Here is a 24,591-nt window from a genome sequence, read left to right on the forward strand (position 1 = left end):
AATATAATTCTGAGTCTGATCTTGAGAGTTGCAGTTAGGTTTATAATGTACTAAATTCACCTTTTCAAAGGAAACATGCAGTTACTTTTGTTCCCAAAGCTAAGTGTTATTTCATCTCAACTCCAAAATCTTGCAAGAAAAGGTTGTATATAACGTTCATCAGGATCTTTGATTTAGAAATTGTCCCAGAAATTCCTTGCTGATTTTCTATACAGGTAAAAACCTCCCCACCCAGAAAACATATCATAAAGAGACAATTTGAAAAGATCTAAGCACAGTTTGCTTTCCAGCATGACCAGTGGGCTATATCTAAATGACGTTCTTCCATTGTAAGTGCTATTCAATTCTAGCAATGGGTCATTCAAGAGATACTCATTGCATTTGCCAGAGTAATATTTCTCTTCAGGAAGACAGGGAAACACTATAAGCTACTTTGCTCATTTCCAGTTTTACAGATATCTTGAGCTTTTGTTTTCCATTAAAAAAAAGATCCAAACCCAAGAGTTAAGTGAGAAAGTCTGGTTTATATTTGAATCAGTTGCTAGAGGTTTCTCAAAAACATGATCAGAAATATTTATTGTGAAACCAAGCTTTGGGTCTGTTCAGTCATATTTGTTTAATTGAACAGAACATCTGGCTTTCAATTATGTACGGTCAAACTTTAACAGTTACATAGAGAAAACCTTGTTTTAGTTTTAGAGTAAAGAAAATAAAAAATACAAATTCCTTCTGAAATAATTTGATTCAGCGATCAACTGATTCAGACCACTCACAAGTGTACTTCACAGGATGTCACTGCCTCACTGGAGATGATGGCAAACTGCCATATATATTCAGTTAGGTTTGACTTAGAGAAAAATGTTTTTTTTTATCATTTCTAGGAGTTGCAACTCCATGAAGTAGCTGGCTCCAGTGTGATAAGAAGCTGATCTCAGGATTATACTATTAACTGCGAAGAGAAGGAAACAAAGCAAAGCTCCAAGTAACTGCTTACAGAGGATCAGCATTTCCCAAATTCTCATATATGAAGAATTAAATTGGTTTTACAATGCTATTTCAGTTTATTTATGTTGTGAAATGATTGCTGAAAGCCCTGTTAGTAGGTGATCAGCATCAAAATCAAACCCTGTTTCATCCAAACTGTTACAAAATAGACCAAATGCATAAGATTTATGAATCTGTGTTTCTGTCACATTGCACCATCGTCCCTAGTGTCTGGGGGTGCCAGAAGAAACAAACAAGAGTGCATGCAGGTCATATGAAACATACCATGACCTGAAGGAAAATCAGTACTCTGGTTCTCCACAACACCAGTCTTCTAGCATTATCTTTTGTATAACCTGAAGACAGATAAGAAGTCACCATCTGAGTTGCCTAAATGCCGCAGCCAGATTCAGTGAAAAACAAAATACCTCAATATAGAGGTCCAGACTGTTGAATGAAATACACAGTTTAGACAGAGAAGTAATAATGTAGGACCAGGACTGGTACAGGGAACACTAAAAGGTAATGTACAAGTGTCAGAAATGCTTTGGGCTCTAAAGGAATGGCATTATACCAAGATTATGTATATGATGACTCTTGTATGCTAATGGTCTTCCTAATGCAAGGAAAAAGAATGGAAAACATTAACTAGTAATACTTGAATATATAAAATGCCACAAAACTGCAGGTGAGTTCAACTGATCATTTCATATGACTGACAAAAGCAAACACAAAAGATGCAAACATGACAAATTATTTTTAAATTAAAATCCTTGAGAAAAAATCCCCACACTATTCAATTGTTTTATAAAAAAGACTCACATCAGCAGGCATGCATGAAATTTTATCAGCAGCCAGTTTTGTCTGGGTTGTATATACTTGTGTTTATGTAGATCTGATTACTACTTTTTGATGAAATGGAATCAAAAGGCTACTGAAGAGTTTAATTTCTTCTGATGCTTAGTGTTCTCTTATCTCATACACATTTTTAATGACATCATATTTGCCTTTTTTTGGAACAGGCTATGATGTTAGAAATGTGAAAAGCCAACAAGTGGCACTATTATTCCATTAGGAACAAGCACCTTGATTTCATGAAGCTTTTCTGAATATGAAAGGGTAAAGAGTAAACAGAAAATAATATATGAAATAGAAACTTTAGGAAAGAGCTTTCAAATCTTTAAATGTGGATTTCCATCAATATACTATATATTTTCTTTCATAACAAGCTGTGTCTCATTTATTCTGGAGAACAGAGATATTTTCATGTTAACAAGATATTAACTTGTCTTCCCATTCTCAGTTTTACCTAACTCAGGCAAACTGAATTTATTATTTTATTTGGCTCAGCAGCTCTCTTCAGATGGCACTTGGGTAATGAAAGATGTGAAAAATCTTCTGTATACTAGCTGTCTATGTTTCTATGCAGAATCATAGAGTCATTTATGTTGGAAAAGACCACCAAGTACAACCAAGCACTGCCAAGTATATGTCTCCATAAAAAATGTGCCTTTGTCTTCATTTCCCAGAAGACAAACCACTTTCCTGGGTAGATATATAGGTTCTATATAGCTTTATCAATTTAACTATGTCACATCTGCTCAGTAAATCTAAAAGAAAATTCTTAGGAAGGGAGTGAAATCACTACCAATTTTCTTTGCTTCCACATTTTATAATCTGCAGTGATTCAGCAGCTGCTACATCAGCAATCCCTCCTCTAACTGAGGTGGGAATCTTTGAGAGCAGCAGGACAAACAACTGAAGTGGAAACTGCCATCTTCTCCCATTGTAAACTCTCTTGACTCATGAATTGGATGTGCCTATCTTGTCAGTCTCTAGGCTTTGTATTTCCATCAAATCACAGGCCAGATGCTTCCAAGCATTTTATTTTCTTAGGTGGGAATACGATTATCACTCCTTTTCCACAAAACACTGTGTGATATTAAAAAAATCCCCTCACTTCTAATTTTTAAAGATGACTACCTCAAAAATCGAGTAAAACAGCACATGTAAGAGTACATCCAAAGGCAAACATGTTTAGATAAAAAGCGCCTACACTCCTCACTGTAAGACACTGCCCAGGGAAGATATGGAATTTTAATGCTTTGCCATGCAATAGTTGACTGGAAAAAATATTGAACAAAGTCTACTGTGGCATTATTTAAAGTTGCATGCCACATTGTAGGACTTCCCCTCAAAAATGTATTGTGCTTACCAGAAGTTAGTGTTTTGGTGAAAAAGTCAGATTGTGAGAAAAGGTATTTTTTTTTTTTTTTTTTTTTTTGTGGAATACTATTTGCTATTGTACCACTGGCGATAAAATACTTTACTTGCACATTAGAACAGACCGTTTATGCTTATAATAATAAATTCTTTTTAAAATAGAGGACCAAATAATCTGTTTTTTCAAAGGAGAATAAGCAAAAATCCCCTCCTATGAATGAATTATTACCCTGTAAAATCAATTATTTTCTAACACATAATAGGGAAAGGAATCTTTTTCACTTTTATCACATAAAGCAAACAAATAAAATAATTCAGTTGTTGTACTTTGGGCCCAACCATCATTTAGATGCACAACTACAAAGATAACCTTAATTAATTATCTATTTATAATGACTCCTTGCCATTCTAATCTCCACGGTTCCGTTAGCTACATGGTACATCAGTGTAATTTAAAAACTGTTTAATGAAGATGTATTTCTAATTTATTACATGATTTTTTAATTACAGGCCAGTGAATGTAATTACATTTTCTGCTTAAGGATAGAGCCTTCTTACAGTTCAGACGTTAATAAAAGCACTCTCATTATACTCTTTAGTATTAGTCAGTGTAACTACTCTGAAATTTGGTATGTTACATAGAAAGTATATCAAATAAAAGGAAAGATGAACACTGTATTATGTTTAGAATACGTGAGTTTTAGTACATATTAAATCTGAAAGTCTTGTATTAATCTTGTCTAGCTGGTATGAGAATTAAAATTATGTATTATCAGTCTAGTAAAATATATTTTTTTCTGTTCTCAGGGTTTTTTTTCAGCACTAGTACAATCTTTGAAGCTTCACCCTTCCACTTCAGTGTGTTACAAACACACTTCCCAGCTTGCTTGTTCTCATCAATATTCCTTTCATATGTTACCAGAGATCTGTGGTGTCACTTTAAAAAAATAAAGCAAACACAGAAAAACACTGGACAAAAAATTGGGGAAAGCACACATATAATCAAAGGAATAATTTTGAAATGAGACTATTGAAATTGCAAAAATTCTAGCCATTATTGCTCAAATCACCATAATTTGCCTGTGCAGCTACAGTAGCTGATAGCCAGCACTAGCCACTTGAATACACAACCACCACAGAAAGGAATGCAGTCAAGACAAACGGGAGTCACATTTTGTGAAGAGTGGCCATACCATCTCAGACTAAAGCTCCATCTAGTTTGGTAACCAAAGAGGATACCTAAGAAGTAGTAAGAACAAGATAAACATATTTGCTATGTGCCCCAAGTACTTTCCTGACCAAACAGGAGAAACAAATGCAAACGGCTTTCAAGCCTAACCCAGAAGTTAAATACCAGAGTGGATCAGGACAGCCATCAAGCTGTTTCATTCAAGTAGGAAGCTAACCATCACGTGCAAAGCACTGTTGCTTTGCATTTACTTGCAAACTCTTGCTGAGAACATTCACCGCAACATCAATAGTCACAGTCTCAAAGACTATGGCTTCTCCTTACTACAATCATTATGCACCAGCTAACAAAAGCTGTTTTCAGTAGCATGAACAGAAATGACAGCAACCTGATATACCAGCCCTGTTACCCACTTCAATATTCTGAAACCTTATCTGGATTTGTACCTACTGTTACCTTTTTCACCTCGTCTACAGATACCTCTTCTTGGAGGTATGTCAGACCTCACCTTCCACCTTCTACTGATCCCTCTTAGTTACATACTATTGAAAGAAAGTCAGGCTGATGCCCTAAGTATTCACTTTATATACCTAGGCAACAATAGTGTACACATATAACAACATACAGCATCAAAAACTTGAGAAGTACTAAATGCATAAGATCTGCTATAAATTTGCAATCTCTTCAAATAGCTGATTTCTTTTGCCTAAGCAGCTAGTGAAAATTCATTCTATTCCCATGCTGACATTAAACTACTTGGAGGAGTCTATACAGTTTACTACCTCAACCACATTGCATAAAAACCACAGAAAACCTCACCTTTAATCACCAACAAAAATGTTTTCCAGACACTGGATTCTTTTCTATTGATATACCTCAAACTAAGTGCATGGCTTAACTCCAGCCAGCAACTAAGGTAAGATAAGCAGCAATTTCAGGGTTTTTTTGTAGTAACACAATGGAACCTTGAATCAAATAAGTCTTTGAGACCTGTCCAGACTTCTTTTTGTTAAAACAACGTTCTCAGAGAAGCCAAAGAGACTTTTAACAGACTCAGGGCTGTTTTATAGAAACTAGAACACAAGCATGTCTAGTGGAGGAAGATTGGAATCCACTGTGTAATAAAAAATAGTAATAAAAGAATATGCTAACAAATATTCCCTTTGTCCACTGTGTCACTGAAGACTATTAGTCAAACTCAGTGACTTTTAGGATCACTGTAATCTCCACGCAATTACCTCCGGGTCTCTACGAAGACTCCTCTGCCACTCCTGTGACAGGGCAGTATCCATACTCTGCTCTTTTCAGGTGTCTCCTTGCTGTCTGACAGGCTTCCTGCATTCTTATGTGCTTTGCTTTTTCTCCTGACCTGATCTGCAGTCTGTAAGAGCAATTGGTCTCAAGAGAAGAAGATATCTCCACCTAAATCTATCATCTCTTTATCAGGAAATCTAAGGTAAGAACTGAAAAACAAACAAACAAACAAACAAACCCCAACAAAACAAAACAGGTAAAAAAATAGTGTATTTTCCGTGTTAAATTTCTAGGGTTTATGGTTTTTTTTTCTAGGAAATGAAAAGTGGGTTACTTCTACATTTTTTATCATTTATGGTACATTTTTGTTATTTGCTTTCTTTTCATGATGTTGGCGTGTGATTCTCAAAAATCATGCAGAAGCTTATCTTTGAAATGGCTAACTCCTCTTACTGTATGTGTCAGTAATTCCTTCAAAATATTATAAACCCTTGATTGGTACTGACATCAAACTGTTGATCTGGCTATTCCTTTTCTTCTCCATTTGCTGTTCTCCAGGGTCATCCCTTACTGGCAGAGTTTTCAGAAAGCCTTCCACTGTTGCAACATATACTACTTTTCTAGTATTCTTCAATAGAGATGACCTATTTTACCAACATAAGCACAAACAGCTCTTGGACTTACATCAGCCCATGAGTTAGGACATTTTCACTTCTTTGCGTTTGCTCCCATTACCTATGCATTGCATCAGAATTCATTTTCATGTTTCTTACTGAATGGTGAGGGTTCCTCAGTGAGGAACTGAGTAAGTTCCTACTTACTGTTTTACTATCCTTAAAAACTCAATTACTCCCCCAGTGCCTTGTCCCTTCAAGGAATTTTCTTGTTGATCAGTGGTTTAATCTACCAATTGTAACAATCCCGACTATTCCCAACCCCTTTGTTTTCTGCTGGTTATCCATTTCATTTAATCTGCAACCTTTCCCTATGTGCCACCAGAATGAAATTCCAAGCTTCTTGCAGAGACCATTCTCTGTTCTACAATAGAGGAGATTCTGGGAAATCTACAGGTAATTAACAGTGTTTTCCAAGAGGTAAATCAAAGTACTCTATATGAAAGTGCCTGTATTTTCTGAGTATGTTATTTATCACATTTCTTCAACCAGTAAAGGATAAACCTGTATTGAAAGAAATTCTCCAATAACTGAAATTTTCTCAGCAGGATTATTGATGTGCATTTCCTAGAGACTAGGAGACAAATACTAACATCCGGTCTTGACTAAGATAGATACTCTGATAAAAGTAACTTCTTTAGTAATTTGGCAAACTCTTTGGCAAGATCCACTGAAGCACATGAAAGACAAAAGTATGATAATGTATAACATTGATTTCTTTGCACTTTAAAAAGTCTCCTGTAATTTCCCAGTGCAAACCAGAGTGGTATCTTGTGTAAATGCATCCCTTCAGATAGCATGAGACACTTTCTAATGACTCGTACATTCCACATCAGGATTGCATACATTGTTTTTCAGATTAGAGTATTTCCAGAAAATTATAAACATATGTTTAACTCTTTGGCATAAGTGGAAAAACATCACTTTCTTTCTCCAAATATATGCAAAAAACCACATTATAACAGAAATACATCACAAGTTCAGAGAAAGATGAGAGCATGAGCTGCTGTGGATCTCATCTGAGGTACACAACACCTGGTGCATATAAGGCATCATTTTCCGTAGAAGCATTTGTTGTTAAATGTTGTTGTGAAACATGAGACACAGAAAACTTAATGTGTCAGGCTAACGGATTGTCTCATGTAATGATAGATGAAGGTTAGAAAATTCTATCTAATACATAATATTCTTCTCAAATTGTGTTTAACTCAGCAACTGCAAATAAGAAGTGTAGACATGTGAAGACTTTTTAAAATATGCTTCTATTGAACATCATTTCAGCCTCTGGGGAACAAAACAGATCTTTCAACAGCACCTTTTCCCAACTTTAAGCACAAGTCAATCCCCAATGTAACTTACTGGCATAACGGAATGTCATCTTTGACGATGCATCTTCCTCCATTTTTGCAGTATTCTTCAGGACAAACTGCAAACATAGAAGTAAAAATTAGAATTTAAAGTTCCCCCCATCGTTATTATATTTCTCATTGCCTGATTTTAAAAATGGAAGAATATTCACATTTGTCTATTTGGGTACTTAGCACTATCAAACCCTCTTCTTTTAGACCTTGCCTTGGTGATGTAAGTGTCAAGTCATAAATACATTACTGTCAATGGGCTCCTCTTGAGCTTATAGAAATCCTGGTACTTCACTTGAGCAGGCTTCTAATTCTTTTCAAGTCAGAGTTTTATGTGACTCCAGAAATGAAGCTTTTGCCACTTACATCATTTTCAAACAAACAGGAATATATAAAGTAACATCCAAAACAACTGAACTTATATTTAAGAAGTACTTAAGTCTACTTTATTATTAATAGCTTCTACATAGGGGTGACAAACAGACACTTTTGTGTCACCAGCCTTCTTATTAAAGATGTCCAGAAATTTAACACTTAGAATCACATTCTCATAAGAACTAGAGAAATCAATCTTGAAAAGAGTAAATGCGTTTAAGCAAAGGGAGATGTCAGTGATATATTATCAGCTGTTGACATCCCTTAACATGGATTTCCACATCATCACGTTTAGTTTTACATTCCTACAACAAGAAAAACTCAAAATAAAAAATGAATCCCCTCAATCTTCTTTAGTAAGAAAATAACTTGTAAAATGCAAATTAGACCTAAAGAATCTTGGATACAAATAAACAAATAAAAATTGTTTGCTGAGGCATAAAACCAGTGCTATTCAGTGTGGACAACTCCAGTTTTAAGAAGAAACTTTGGAAAAAAACATTAATTACTTAAATGATCTGCTTTCTGACAAAATAGTAAAAGATTTGTAATTCACTGTCATGCTAGGCTATGAAGTTATGTTCTATATTCCTATATTCTTCTACATGGAAGTGATTTCTGAATATATTCCTTTACATTTAAAATACTTTTTAGAAATCAAATTTACCAAGTATGCATTCTTTCTGCATTGTAAAATCGGTAATTTTTTATGTTAAAGTACGATTTATTCTCTCACATTAATAATAAAAGAGAAAGGTATAACAAACATATATAATGAATATAATACTTGTGGACAACCTTCACTCCCAGAGAAATCAGCAGATGTCTCCTACCAAGAAGGTAATGTAGGACATCTAACACACTATAATGAATTATATTGTTACAATATATACTATGTATTGTAAACTTTATCACATAACTCATAATAAATCATAAAAACAGTGAGTTGAATTCTCAGCTAATGCAACTTTACCAAAGTCGGGGGAGTACTGTTAATACAGAACTGGCCCAGAGTTTGTAACCGGCTTGGGGAAGAACTGCAGTAACTTTGTCACTGAATGGGATGTTTTTAATCTAAATTTATTTTTTTTTTGTCATAATCTATGCTTTTGTTAGATTTTCTCAATAAAAGTCTCATTCAGATCGGATATTTATTAGTGTGCTGTTCTTACCTTTCTCCACAATTTAACTCAATATTGTGGGAAATGCATTGTGTTAAAACAAACATTATATATTTTGGTTTATTTTCTAACCTAGATTTGGGTTACACTTACCAAACAAAAATTCCTATTAACTCAGAAATGTGAGTTGATTTAAGCTGGCTACTCACTGGGCTAAAATCAAGAGAGTGCCTTAGTAGTACACTATAGAAGTTGTTGTGTTTGTTTTTTTTTTTTTTTAAACAGTGTGTTTATACTTTAAGAAACACCCCTTGTGAAGACATTAACTAAGCATATTATTTTTCATGTTTTTCTTCATCTTTTATCTGTATCATACTTTCATCAGGAAAATTCATGCCTGAAGTAATTTGATAAAAGTGTTAGCAGAGGAAATTCAGTCAAATTTGAGGATTGCCTAAAGATTCAGTAGGAAATAACTACAGTTTTTTGTTTCAAATGATTTTTTTATGCGAAACTGAGTACCTGAACAGCTGGACTCATCAAGGCTGAAATCAATGCAGTCTGCAATGCCATCACAACGTTGGGAGGTTGCTATACATTGATTAGTTGATGCGCATAACAAAGAACCATTGAGACAATCTTTAATGGCTGAAACAAAAAGTAACATGACAGTTATTATCAGCTATATTTCTTTTTCTCACTTTTAAAAAACTCCCAGAAAAGTTGATTTGTACTATAGTATATAAACTTGCATCTGTGTGACTTCTATAAGCTTTCATCTTCAAAAACAGTCAACCTTACTACTGAGCAGATAAACAAGTAAACAAACACAGAGCACAGATGTTACAGAAGCTGGATTTTCCCATGTTATATTTGTGAAGAGGAAGGGGGTGTATTTACCTAAAATGTTGTCAGAGTAAGCTGCAAACCCCAAATAAAACCCCATAAAATATATAAGAAAACTGGATCAACTCTCATTCACAACCTAGTTTTAAAATGATGGAACTAATTTTTGAAAACAAGTAAAAAAATGACATAATGTTTTTTTTTCTTCTATTACAAGAAACCAATGACTAAGAGATAGTTAACCCATAAAAAGTAGAGAAATACTATACTGGAGAATCTAAACTTGCACACTTTTTTTTATTCTTGGACATTCAGTTATATTTTCTATGTTTGTATCCAGAAGAATTATGAGAGGTAAATCTTGCTGGAATCACATAAGCCTTCAGGCAGTGAATTATTCCTAAGTCACTGATCTACAAGAATGTACCCGATGGTCCTGTGGACTCCTATAGAGTATAACACCATTTTGTTATTTTATCTCAAACAGTGTTGTCTTACGCTGCCTTAAACCATTGTTTTTAAGGTTTTTGTGTAGGTAATTTAAACTGAACTCTGTCACAATGATACTAATGCAAATCAGAGGGAACTCTTCTTACTCCATCAGAGTTATATATATTCACAATAGCTTTTGAGTTTAGAGTGAGAGAATCTGGGAATATTAAAAATATCCCACTGCCACAGCAAAATGTCATAATGCTTTCCTGTTAATGGGTTCAAAAGCCAGTGTGCAAAATTGTGGCAATAACCTCCCAGGCTGGATGGCCAGGCTACTGTAGGATGTATTCGTTCCACCCTTAGATATAATTTAAATCACTGGCCTATATGGGCTGCAAATATGTGCTAAATTTAAAATACTGCATTTCAATTTAGACCACAATAATGGAGGCAAATCTTGCCAGTTTTGATCCTGCCAATCAACTTTTGCCAATGTTGATATTCAGAAATATGAAATGAGTAAAGGGTTTTGGGATCAAATCTTTAATTACATGCACTGACTATCTACTGAAGTCTGCAGGAAAATCTGTAGAAGAATACTAACAAATATAAAGAGTAGTTTGCTTTTGTTTACAATTTCAATTCACCTTTATCACAGAACTTAAAGATCTGGATGATTTTAAACTATCACTGTTCTGTTCTGCATACGTGTTTATATCAAAGTCTCTTCTGACTGGAGAAGTCTTGATATTAGTAGGAATTTGCTGGTATAAAAATGCTGCAGGATAAAAAAATATAACAAGAAGAACAACAACTTCCTTTTCTGCTTTCCATTCCCTTGACTACTCAGTCTGGTGGTACAGGTTGTGGCAAACTGAAAAAACCCAGCAGTTTACAGCATCACTCCACATTTGTAGCATATCCTACCATCTATCTCCCATACTCTGTTATGCACTTTCCTAACCAAATTATGATCACATACTTATTTTGGTGCAATCAGATCCAAATCCTGGACAGCCTTTGCAATTTGGGGGATGATGTCCCAATGGTATTTGAACCAGTTTTATAAGTGGTCATTTGCTCACAAATACCCAGTCTGTAAACATAATTATATGTTCAGACTAGGACTTCAGAAACAAAATTGGAAGTTCACCCTAAAACATGTTCTTATGTCCTTTAGACCCTTTTCCCCTGCACATGTATTTTGAGGATGCTGTAAACTATGTGGATGTAGACTGCTAGACTGCTACATATTGTTTGTCATATATATGACGACTAACACAAAGATTCATTTCCTGAGCTCTAACTTGCATTGAGGATTGTGTTAAGAACAGAAAGTGTCCTTTAGCCCTTTATTATTTCCTCTGATCCTGGACTGGCTGCTGGACTCATATCTGAGGACAAAACAGAAGAAATGTTGGTCCATTTATATCTGTTGATCGTCAAGATTTTGACATGTCCTTTTACCTTGAACAAGCTTATTGCACTGAGATTGTATACCACTTACAGAGGGAACAGTGGTATCAATGGATCTGAATGCTGAATACTTTGCACAGATCCAACATTTAAGATAGAAGGTATAAAATACTATAAACATAATACTGCACAGCCTAACTGCTGTGAGAACTCCATGGGAAATTCTGTTTGCATAGATCTCTAAGTCATACAGAAAAGCATTTCTGTGGTAGAAATTGTGGGTTTAGTAGAGATCTGACTAACGCAATTGTTTATTTGCTTTTCTTTGTCCTTGACTTCTTTTGGGTTTTATACTTAATCTCTGCAAGATGCAAGATGCATAATACATTTTGACAACTGGTATTCATCCCAGAAGAAAACCTTCTCTGATGAATTCCTGAGTTCAGAAGCCAGAAAATTTTTGTCCATCTATTTTTACTTAGGTGAATTAAATTGCTATGGGACATGGCATGCACAAAACAGGTGGTGTCGGTAAGAAGGTGTCAGTACTTCCTAAACTGAAATTTTCTAAGATCTGCAGGAAGATTTGATCTGCACCAAAAAACACCCAAAACCAAACACCCAACCCAAAACCAAAATAACTTTGCTAATTAAATCTTACTCTGTGTTCATAACTGCTTAGGAAAAAAGTATTCAATTTCAAACTAAAATTTGGAAAAAAAACCACTCCCAATCTTTGCTATTATTTCAGTACACATAGGCTGCAGCTACTGTCACAACAATCAATTTTATAGATTATGCAGAAATTTAAATAAAATAAATAAAATTCGTGAAATATTTACATTTTCTTTCTGAATTTTCTCTGTTGACAACCTTACATGGCATTTCATATGTTAAAAGTAGGCACCTAAAGATGAAGTGCTGCACTCTCCTAGCACATACATTTTGATGGGAAAACCAGCTGTGAGAGTATCAGCTTTTCACTGATTTCATTCCACACTACCACTAACCACTTTTTGCTTTGCCTGCAATCAGTATCTTCTTCAGAGAAGAAACATGAGTTGCTGCTTCTCTATTCCTATCTTATATTGTCAACACTTACATGTTTATATAGTCATAACTGAATTTTGGACTAACAACAAGATTACAGATTTGACTAAGATTCTCTCTCACACACACACCCCCCCCCCCCCCCCCCCCAGAACCCCAAGGTGCAATATTTATTGAGAATTTTTGTTCTTCAAATAGACTGGGACTTAATTTCCCCTCATTCCCTGAGCATTGCTTAGAATTCAAAGGGAATGAAACAATCTCAGTTATTTGGAGAATACTTATAATCATGGAAATCTTGTGGCATTCCGATTTTTGATTCTAGAACACATTAGCTGCTGTGGTGTGGAGTTAGGATGTACATGTACTAGGACACAACAGGGAGGTGTCTAACAGGACATACTGAGGAGGAAACTAAGTGAAATGAAGATTAATGAGGAGAGGTTTATTTAAACTTAGGGACATGTAAAATTTCAACAAGCCTCTGGGTAATGTTGAATTTAAGATAAGAGACATCTCCAAAATCATGTCTTTTGCAAACAAAACCACAGAGCCCATGTCTAAAAAAACCACAAAAGTGCCTAGAAAGGCATGAACAGATAGTCTGCACAATCTATGCCAGTTTGTAGAATAATTTGTGAAAAGAAATAGCATATGCAGTGGCCTGCATATTCAGTATTTTCAATACAAAATGTTAAAGAATTTGAATTTCTAACCTAGTGGAAACTGATACTTTTAATTGTTTTTGTTCTGATAAGGATGAAAATTGAAATGTTAAACTTCTGCAGAACAAGAAGTTTAGAAAGAAATGTCTTTATATGTAAAAAGCCTCTTATTTTTTTCCAAGTAGCTAATGATTTTGACCTTCCTGGAATGAAACACTTGGCCTCAGCTCATCTACCAATAATGAAATATTTCAAACTGGGCAGATGCTCACTTTTGTGTCTATTGGAAACTTCATGGTAACTCATTGCAGTTGCATTTCAAAGCCTGTTGTCCTTGCATTTTGCTTGTGAGCCCTTTTGCTTGGTCAGGGCACAGATTGCTGCTACTGTGTGAACAGACCTGGTTTCAAAATCATTGAAAGGTCAGGACTGCCTTGAATGTTAGTGAATTACAGAACTGCAAAAGTCTAGCTGTCATATTGTAATCAGAGATGAGGCAATGCAAATGTAGCTGACTGATCTACAGAAAAAAAAGAAAATGCTTCCAATTATTAAGAGAAGCACAATACAAAATATTTTATGCATTTATCAAAGTTGATATCCAGGGAATAAGAATGCATAAGTAAAAATATTTGCAAATGTAGAGTGACTGTCCAGGTAACACATTATACATGATACAAATAATATTTTTCTTGATGAGGGAATAGTGAATGCTACACTATACTTCATTATGTTGTTCTTTTTAACATCACTGTTTTAGGGAAGTAAGTTAACGTTGCCTTAACTATAGCAATGAAAGTAACTTACGGCAGCCAATTTCGTCTTCATTAAAGCGGCAGTCAGGCACACCATCGCATTTTAGGAGGGATGGGATACAGCCCTTGGAAGGACACAGGAACTCTGTTTGTTTGCAAGAGCCTGGAGATATGGTAGTAGGCATCTCTGTGGGACAGTTCATTTCATCACTTCCATCCAAGCAGTCTTCAGCCCTATTGCATTTTGCTGTGAGGGGCAAACACTGCTGCACATATGCACATGTGAACTGGTCACTACTGCAAGTTGGAGGGTGTGGATCAGCTGATCCTACAAGAAAAAAAGTAATATTTATTTATTGTCTTCTTTCACTAGTCATCTATACTGTCTTTGAGATGTACACAGGAACAGCAGGATATGCAGCTGATCTGATTACTAAACTCTGAAAAAAACCCAACCCAAAACAACTTGTATAAAAACACAGCTTCTAAGTACAGAACACATTATTAAAACACTTTGTCTCATCATATTAACTCCATTGTTGTTGTTGCTGTACTTTGCTTCTAAAGCTCAAATTCAGCATTTGTTCTGATCCTATTACTGCTTGTGCCATGTATGTGTTGAAGAGTTAATACCAAAGTATTAGTAAAACTTCTCTTCCACCTTCTATCAGGAAGAGGTTAAAATAGCCCTCAGTTACAGTCTTACTCTGTTCGCATATTTGAATGGGTGAAAAGAAATCAAAGACAACCTAAGTCTGGATTAACAAGGAACTTGTTTCATGGAAGGCTGTTATGCATGGTAAGGTCTGACCCCTTGGCAGAGCAAGAAAAAGATATTCATAAAGTAACAACAAAGATTTTCATAAAATAACAGCAAAGATTTTACTGATATGCTTTATTATCAACCTGATTCTGTAGCTTAGTTCGATGTGATAGAGTTAAATCAAAGAAAATACTAGATAAAACTTTCCAGGGTACAACTGAAAAAAAGATGTATTTTTAAATTAAGACATTAAATTACTTGCATTGCTGGAAATAATACTGGAAAAAACTTTCTGTAATCACTCATACAAACAAATTTCTCTCAGACGCTTCAGTCCCTCTTTCTTCCTAGGAAAATTACTGTGACAGAATTTTACCAGCAGAAGCATCAGAACTGTTTGTGGAAACTGAATTCTAAAGAAGCTGTCTATGCTCATGCTGTGTTCTTTACACCAATAGTGTCTCCCATGGGAGCAATGTGATGGATTCCTGTAATTACTGTTTTAGTGCAGAAAAAAGAGAAAATTCTCCAGAATTTAAATCTATGTATTTAATCTTTTCTAGGTCAATTTGTGGCAGATGAGTAAAGAAAGTAATATTATCTTTGTTAGAGACAAGGAAAGATTAATTAATGTCACCGCGTCTGTAAAAGACAGGTTTTGCTGTTGTCTTGGGCTGAAGCAGAGCAGATCAAGTGCAAAAGTTCACAGGTGGGTTTTAGCTTGCCTTTTGAAATGGTGCAAGCATTGCTCTCTGACCTCAGAAGTCAAAAGTTACTGCTGCATTAAGTCAGGACACGCTGTAAGGGAATACATGGATTCTGGCATTATTTTACTACTCTTAATCCGCTGGGCATAGCAGTATGTTTTTGCATTCTGTGATACCAGCTGGAGAACTTTGCTGAAATTGTAAAATACCTGCATCATGAATAACAATAGCATTTTGTACAAAAAAATGAACTGCTAATGCATTCAGATAAACAGAATACTAGTGTTATTTTACCATCTGGTTTCTTGTGAAACAGTTGCAAGCAAAAAGAGCTCAAACTGCAGTCTAACAATGACCTATGCTAGCATAGCAATTTTTGATTTTCATGTTACCTTTATGTCAGAAAATCGTAATTGAAAGGCTTCCTACAATAGAACATTCCTGCCATCACTTCATACCACTAGTGTTGTTAAATTCGATCATGCTACTAGAAAAATGTATTTCATACACTGGACATAATCTAAATATAAAACAATAATAATGGATTTTTTCACAGTGAAAATAATAACTTGCTGATTTTTCAGCTTGTTTCTATTCAGGATTACATCATAAACCCCTCAAATACATATGCTTTTAAATGGGAATGAAAAGATTGCATTTTCATGATATGTGTTTTATAAATGTATTAGTTTTAAAAAATCTATTTTCATTTATGCTACATCAAAAAGCTTATAAAAGCTGTCTTTAGGTAGTTAAGCATAGACATTTAAATCACATAATGAATTTATTTTTGAACAAATTAGAAGTATTTTAGATTTTGCATTTTTTTCCTGCTTTGTTCCTGTATTTTAGCAAGTAATTAAAAATAGTAGCACATAAAGAGGTTAGAATTGGGTTCATCATGAAGAATTTCTATGTAAGACCATGATTCTGCCAAGATACTAATGAAATGCATGGAAGGTCATTGGGCGAACATATTTCTCTCTTTATTGATATAAAACTAGTGCTGTTAAAAATAGACCAAATCTTACACAATGGATTTAAAAATATATATATTTTGAGTTTACACTTTCTCTGGGAAAAAAAAAGGTATGATTATATTAGATACCTGGTTTTTTTGTCTGTTACTTCTGACCCTTTTCCTCACAATGTCCGGGGGGCATTTAAGCAGCTTAACAAAAATTACTTAAGCTGCAGTCAGTTCTACATAGGCACTTTTGTCCTTTCATACTCCCATTTTTTTTTACTGAGTTTCTGATAATACAGTGCAAATTAATGCCACACAATTCCGATATATTTGACTTCCCTAGGGTCACTTGTTTATGTTGCAGGAACGATTGTGAGCATTTTTGACCCAGTTTAATTCCCTATACCTGTCCTGTTTGTGATATGCTTGTTAACAGGTTTCTACCCAGCTTTGTTCCGAAAACTGAAGTGCCCCTTTAAATTCAATAGTTCTTGAATGTGTGGCTTGTTATGAATCTGATCTTGAGTGTTAAACTGTCTTTGGGCTTTTGTAGCGCTGATCAGTTTAGTCTTATGGTCCCGATCATATAAAGTGTTTTTGCATATAAATGATCCATACTAAAGTCAGTAGTTAGTCAACTGCATGAATGCTTTATTGAATGGGGGATTATTATTATTATTATTATTATTATTATTATTACTACTATTATTATTATTATTTTCTCTCATGATTCCCTATTGCTGTTAGAAAATATTGCGTAGAAAGAATTTCTTCCAGACTTGCATACCAATTATTTTAGAGTGTGCAATATTCACTGAGAGCAGTGAAGATGTCTGCAATTTATGCTAAAGGTTAAATTAGGGGTAAGGTTAACCAGGGGTCTTGTTGAGGTCTGTTTTATGTTTTCAGTACATTAATAAAAATCCAGAGATACCTTGAAATCTGCAAAATCATTTTAGATCAGAATAAATGAGAATATACCTCAAAGACCATAAGAATATCACCTTGCATATTAACTCACATTATATTTTAATTACTTACAGAAATAATTCACATCTGTTTAGTTTCAGACGCAATAGGAAAATTGTGCTCTGGATGACATTCTCTAAAACATCACAATTACCGTGATCTGCCAAAACTGCACTCGCAAGTTCAGTCTATTATCTTTACATAAAATAGGTTAAAAATGCTTTTCTTACTTATAAATTAAATGTGCCTGGTAAAAATTCTGAAGTTTTATAAAACATTATTTTTTTTATAGACAACATTTTAAACTGACTAATTAGGAATATGCAAATCTAGAAAATCATTAACTAATTCCAACTGAAATCTCAAGCAACTCATTAATGCAAAACTAATTACTTGCAGTCAAAGCTACTACCTATGTAATTATTTATATTAAACTCTTTATTGCAGTATCTGCTACTGACATGTTCCAATTTAGAGTAGCAAGATTCATTCAGTTTTCTTGCCACTGGGAAGAACTGAAGTGTTAACACTGCAGCGTGGTTAACAGTTAAAAATGAGCTGGCACTAATGCGAGACACATCAGAAATACCTTCCATTGTACTGAGTTACACAGTGGTATACTCACCTGACTCAGCTGTAGAAACTAAACTTATGCATATATATATGAATCTTATATCCACTCCTGTACATACACATGAAGGTTATGTAAACAGCAGAAACTGAAATGTGTTTTTTCAATGCAAATTGGATATCCATTTTTGGCCTACAGGCCATTAGTCAATTAAAATCTTTAGATTCAACAATTGTATGATACTGGCATGCCAAAAACATTTCTCTCACTTTTTGCCAAATGCCAAAAAGATGTTCCCAAGCCAGCCACTCATCTCCTGAGTGTTGCGTGGCTCATTTTCAGACCACATTCAGACCACATTCAGAAGTGGAGGAGATACTGTACAGGTTACTTTTTTAAAAAGCACTATCTATTTGAAGCTGTTCAAGGATTTGGAGATAAATCTAGTGAAAATTATGTGTTCTAAGGAACACAGGATAAAAGCTTAGATTTTCTTAGCTTTCTGTACCTAGGCTGTGCATGATCACTGAAAAGCAGGACTGGAGATCCTCAGGAATACATTCAGTATTTACACACAGATGAAAAGCAAACTAATCAAAAACAACTCCAGAGAAAAAAAACTCTGCTCTGTGGAACATTGAGTCTGGATTTAGATCTGCGTGGAAAACGGCAGCAAATTGTCAATGTTTCATTATAGCTAAAGTAATCATGATTTTTTAAGTAGCAAGCTGAGGACGTGTCCTTTTTTTTTTTTCACTCTGTTTCATTTTACTTATTGTATGCCTTGCAAATAATCAAAATTAAAGAAAGGCTTTAAAAATGTGCATATAACATCTACTTGTACATCATTAAAAAGTCAATTCTGTTAGGTCCTAAAAAAATCACATTTTAATTTGATCCTAATCCTTTGTGAAACCTCGCACAGCTGTGCTAAGTGAATTATTACCTAAGGACCAAGAAGTGTTACCCTACAAGCATCCTCATACTTTGAAGAGAAGTTTGGTAGTTGAGGTAGATACAAAAAAGCAAGAATCAGACCAGTATGTAAAGCAATCCAAATTTGGTACGAACTGCAATTTGAATTACAACAGATACAGCTGAATATATCTATATGTCATCACTGTCAGAAAAAAAAATGAGTGCTTTTAGGTACTTCTTTATTTCAATGTGCTAACCACCAAAACATGTTACACTAAATAGAGCTCATGAGCTAATGATTTGGGAGAATGGAGCCTTTACAGTATGAAAAGTGTTAAGTCAGTAAATACTCATCACCAAGGACATAATTACATATTTGTGGGATAGACGTTTGTTAAAGGCTTACTGTTGTTTGATGGACTTTTTCTGTACACATATGCTCTGTTGTACTACTGTCTTTGTCATCCATGGAGTGTACTGATCCCATTTCCTGACTGTACTCCAAACTTCACAGGTCAACACTGTAAACGTTTTGCCCATGAATCACAGGGGCTTAGTCACAGGAAAAGACAGAACTGCTATTACCCAAATGCTAATATAAAATAAATGTTTGTATTACACAGTCATTAGTACAGCGAGAAACATGAACAAGCTTAATTTGAATGAAAGAACATCTCCGTGCTATCCACTTCTTCTGCCTTTCTTGTGCAGATACCAAGATCTCTGGTGCAGAGTAGGTCTCCATTTATATTTTTCTATCACCTATAACAGTGAATTCTAATTAAAGCTAGTAGATGTTGGCACTAGAGTCAACAGCAGGAAGCACAAAATAAAGTTACTGCATGCTATTACACAGAATTAAGTCAGTTGTATCAGAGCTTGCTCTAAAGCCCATTTAGGTAAATGGGACAACTCATATTGATTTTAATGGGCCTTGCATCAGACTCTTGAAAACTAACCACCTGTCTGATATATTTGCATAAGTAATTTGCCTACTAAATCTAATAAAAACTGTGAACCTATTAACTGTAGCTAAAAGAGCCAAAAATAACCCCCTCCAACAGTTTTCATTAGACTAGAGTATAAATTAAATACAGGTCCAATCCAATCCATAAATTAAATTGAAATAAGTGGCAGTCCTCACCTTCACTTCAGTAAACATTGGCTCAGGGCATGAAACCAGCCCATTCAAAATGGCTGCAAGGAAATAAACCTTGTTTTAAAAAGATTAACCAGACTGAAGTTTTTCAGATACTTTAACAATCCGTCCATGAGTCTTTACCAGTGTCAATAAAGCTTCTGCTAAAAAATAAAGTGTTAATTTCAAAGCTTGTAAAAAGACAAAAAGGCAGAAATTTGAGTCTGTCCAATTGAATCTTGAAGTCTCTTCCTCTGGTGAGGACACAGAAGTATGGGCCGGGGTATTGAAAAGGATCCCAGAGACCCTCTTACGAAGTCAGATTTACAAAAACAGAACTTGGCCCCATGACTTCAGAGGTTTATAAGTCTGTGCAGAATTGTGCATAATGCATAACTTATTTTAAATTATGACAGTTTGATAACATACAAACATGATGGAAAACCGACAGGTTTACTGCCAGTGATAATCAAACTATGATTTATAGTTTCCACTCAGAGAACTACTGCTTCTGGCTGAAACACACTGACTACCTGTGACAGCAATATGGCAATATTTGCCATATTTCTGCTAAGAACAGCCCAGGAACTGCTAGCTATGCCTGCTGTTGTGATGGATTTACTTATTTGTTTATTTTTTAAGAGCAATGAAAAACTGGAGAAGCTGTGAAGCATTAGTTTCCAACAAAATGAGGTGGGCTGCACTACAGGACAGGTTTAATGTGGAGAAAAGAGCAGTTTCTTAGAATCAGCACATTTTCATAGGTGGAGTGGGAACATAACACTATGCTACACCTTTTTTTTCCCAACTTCTGAAGAAACATAGCTTCTACGGGTACGAATTTATAATCATCTGAGAAGAGCCCTGAAGAAAATTATGGTAACATCCATATAATTTCTGAGGTAAATCTGAGCTTGTGATTTATTCTTGTTGAGGAGAAAGGTAAGTTTCACATAAAGAAGATTCTGAGAATTTTCTTCTCTCTAAGATAGTATCATGAAACTATGTAATTCCAAAAATAATTTCTCTCCATCCCTCCAAGGAAATATATTGATTTTTATGAACAAACTTAGCAAGGCAAAATATCACCTCTGTGACTTGAGGGTTGCTTGGATTTTTTTGGTGTAAACAGATGGGTTTTGGAGGTTCAATATTAATGAAACTATTCTAATAGACTATTAATAAATCCAAAGATTTTTAATTTCCCAAAAGGCATCTAGTTTGAAACAGAAGATTTCAGAATTCTGTACAAGTGTAAGAAGGCAAAAAGAAACTGAAAGATTTGGACAAATATATTTATTTAAACATACATAACATAATTGCATTCAGGACACGTCACTAATTATGCTAGTATATACAGTGCATATCTTATTCTAAAATTATTCCCAGTTTTCTTCCCTGTGAGATCCACAAAAAACTGTGGTTTCATGGCCAGCTACCTTTGTGCACTAGAAGATACTGGAACAGGCTGAAGATACTCTCTAAGGTACTATGTCCTGGATCATAGTTTATACTCTTTAAAAATGCAGAAATGCCATACCTATGCCAAGTAATGAGGATCTAAACCATATTCTGATTGGTTTCAGGGAGAAACTAATTAACTAAGGAAATTATTCACAAATATTCCCGGTATCCCCAGTCCTCTATCACTACTAATTTTGCTTTCCTCTTCCCCTCCTTTTGTTTTTACAGGCAGCTGCCCTCTTGCCCTTGAGGAAAGAAATTCCCTGAGCTCTCAACCTGAGAGAGATTTCTGCTTCACTGCAAGAGTGAGCAGACAAGATAACAGTGATTCCCCTGGCTCTGTAACTTAAAGAAATCAGAAGTTAAGTCTCCTCTACAGTTTTTCCCCATGATCTAACACTGTAGTATCAGCAACTCAGGCAGTTAACCCTTCCAGTGTGTCCTACATTCAGGCTCTGGGAGTTTCAGAGATGGAGCATTGACTTTGTCTAAGCCTTTGTCAGATGAGTCCTGTTCTGCTGCAGAACTTTCTCACTACTGCTTCACACACGTGCATGCACAGACACATGCACACACACCCTTCAGTGAGACTCAGTCTACACAGCCAGATTATTTTTTTGCACTAACAACACAAAAACATCCACTGTATTTTTTGAGTTGTCTCAATTAGACACAGGTGCCATTTATGCTTTCCTCATAAGATCTAGTGAAAAGGGATCTACTAAAAGTGACAGAGAACATATAAAATTATCTGCAAATGCATGGTTTCTAGGCTGTTTCGTTATTAGACTAGCTTGCCCATAACACTTTTGCTGCTCTGCCAGTTTGAAACATTTTGGCTGTTTCATATTTTGCTTTTTGTTACAGTTCACGATTCTTTACTTTTATGACTCTGAAAACAAAAAGGTTCTGGACATTTCCAATCTCAAACCAAAATTATAGAGGTTATTTTATTTAATTATCTTTTTAGTTGACAGGTAGATAGCATAATGCAATAAGAATTAATTGTGGAGGTAGTTATCAAGTATGTTTGAAATATTTGGACATTGTAGCTTTATGCTCTATAGAAAACCTCCTCATAAAGTTAAATAATTCTACATTCAGAAATGTATCTGAATAATGTGCACAGAGAAAACAAAATAATTCTCTCTCATCAGGGATTTCTCTCTCTGTATTGGCCACAGCAGAAGATGCTCTGAGTAAAATAGTATTTGTTAATGTGATTAAAGATTATGTAACTGTATATAAACACATGATCCTGTTGTGAAGCAAAAGGAAGCCTGTGGCAGGAAAAGCAGGGAAGGTTTACAGACAGCCAGAATTCAAAGAGACTGTTCCATGAAGCAGAGATAACATAGGGAAAAAATGTCTTCAATATATATTACGAGAAACAAATAAATAATAACTAGCCAATATTTTATGAAATTAGCATTTCCAGACATATGTACCTTTGCTCTGTGGTTTATAGTCTGAAATTACAAGGGGATTCACTTCTGAAGAATGGCTACTTACTGATTTCTGTAAATTAGATACCTTCAGGATATCATATAGCACCTAAATTATAGTAGCTTGTTTTACTGATTTTGAAAACCTAGACCTGTAACCATTAGCTCATTATCCACACAGATTTATTTATTTATTTTTACTCTTTTTTTTCCTTATGCTATCTATGCTATATGGAAATAGTCTTTATAGTCACTATTCTTTTACTAAATTACTTTAATGAAAAAGTATTATAAAGAATCTTCATTCTGCTATGTTTTAATTAGAAACACTCATCTGAGACAGTTTGTATTGGAAGATGTCTGTGATAAAGGTCATTTCCTTCCACAATGAGCAGACAAAATAGTCTATAGTTCTGGCCCTTCAGGACACTCTCCTTCTTGGCTTCGTGCCTGAACCTGCATCTACCACAACTTTTTGTTACGATATTGCATATTGATATTAAAAAAGGCCTAATTTGGTTGTTGTTCGAAGGTCAATGGAAACTGCTTTGCTCTGAAGGAACTTCAGGATTGTGTCTTTCAGGCATACAGCTCTTGTGAGATCTGAATTTGTAGAAGTCTTGAAGAGATCCTACCCACTAGACAGAAGAGTGAATCACCAAGATTCAAACAAAAATTTTGTACATTTCAAGACCTAAATGTGAGAGCACTGAACAGCTTTTTTGTTCATGAATATAAGCCTAGATTTATACAAGCATAAGCATATAGTTTAATTACTGAATATTAAAAAATTCCCTGGTGTTAAAAGGGAAACCGACAAGTTCAAGGGAAAAAAACCCCCAAGGATCACTACTCCGAGACTACGTATGGCTCAGGAAGACTGTGAATTACAAATGGCTGGCAATGGAAATGTATCGAGGGAACATAGTACATGTAGTTCTCATTTTCTTATACTTTTCCCCAGGCATCCATAACTGGTGGAGACAGGTTATATTGGTAGCCGCACCTTTTCCTTACTTACTACGGCTGACCTGAGGTTCTATCCTAAATTTTGTGATTGAAATATAATTTCCTTTGTCCCAGCACTTCCTTGCAGAATAAGCTCTTCTAGAAAGTTAGGAAAACTGATCTATAGGGATGGATCTAGTCATAAGTCACGAACTGTCTTACAATGACTCAAAGAAATAGAAGATATTTCTGGAGGATACTAGGTTTTAGGGTAGTGGGAAGCCTTTGTGTGCATTTTTTTAATAAATCTTTGAAGTACTAGGTGGCTTGGGCTTGAATGTAAAGCTAAATCCAGT

The 24,591-nt window shown here is 35.0% G+C and overlaps 1 protein-coding gene across 1 annotated transcript in view; it reads right to left on the minus strand.

The window, feature by feature from the left end:
- The window catches only part of MALRD1 (MAM and LDL receptor class A domain containing 1), a 298,926-nt gene that overhangs the window by 49,854 nt on the left and 224,481 nt on the right, over positions 1-24,591 (minus strand). Inside the window, exons 33-35 of the mRNA XM_080382356.1 lie at positions 14,398-14,673; positions 9,701-9,826; positions 7,684-7,750 (exon numbers count right to left, since the gene is read on the minus strand). Coding sequence (XP_080238482.1) covers positions 7,684-7,750; positions 9,701-9,826; positions 14,398-14,673 — 469 coding nt within the window. The remainder of the gene's footprint in view (positions 1-7,683; positions 7,751-9,700; positions 9,827-14,397; positions 14,674-24,591) is intronic.

This window comes from Falco punctatus (genome assembly GCF_963210335.1).
Source record: "Falco punctatus genome assembly, chromosome: 4".
Lineage (NCBI taxonomy): Eukaryota > Metazoa > Chordata > Aves > Falconiformes > Falconidae > Falco > Falco punctatus.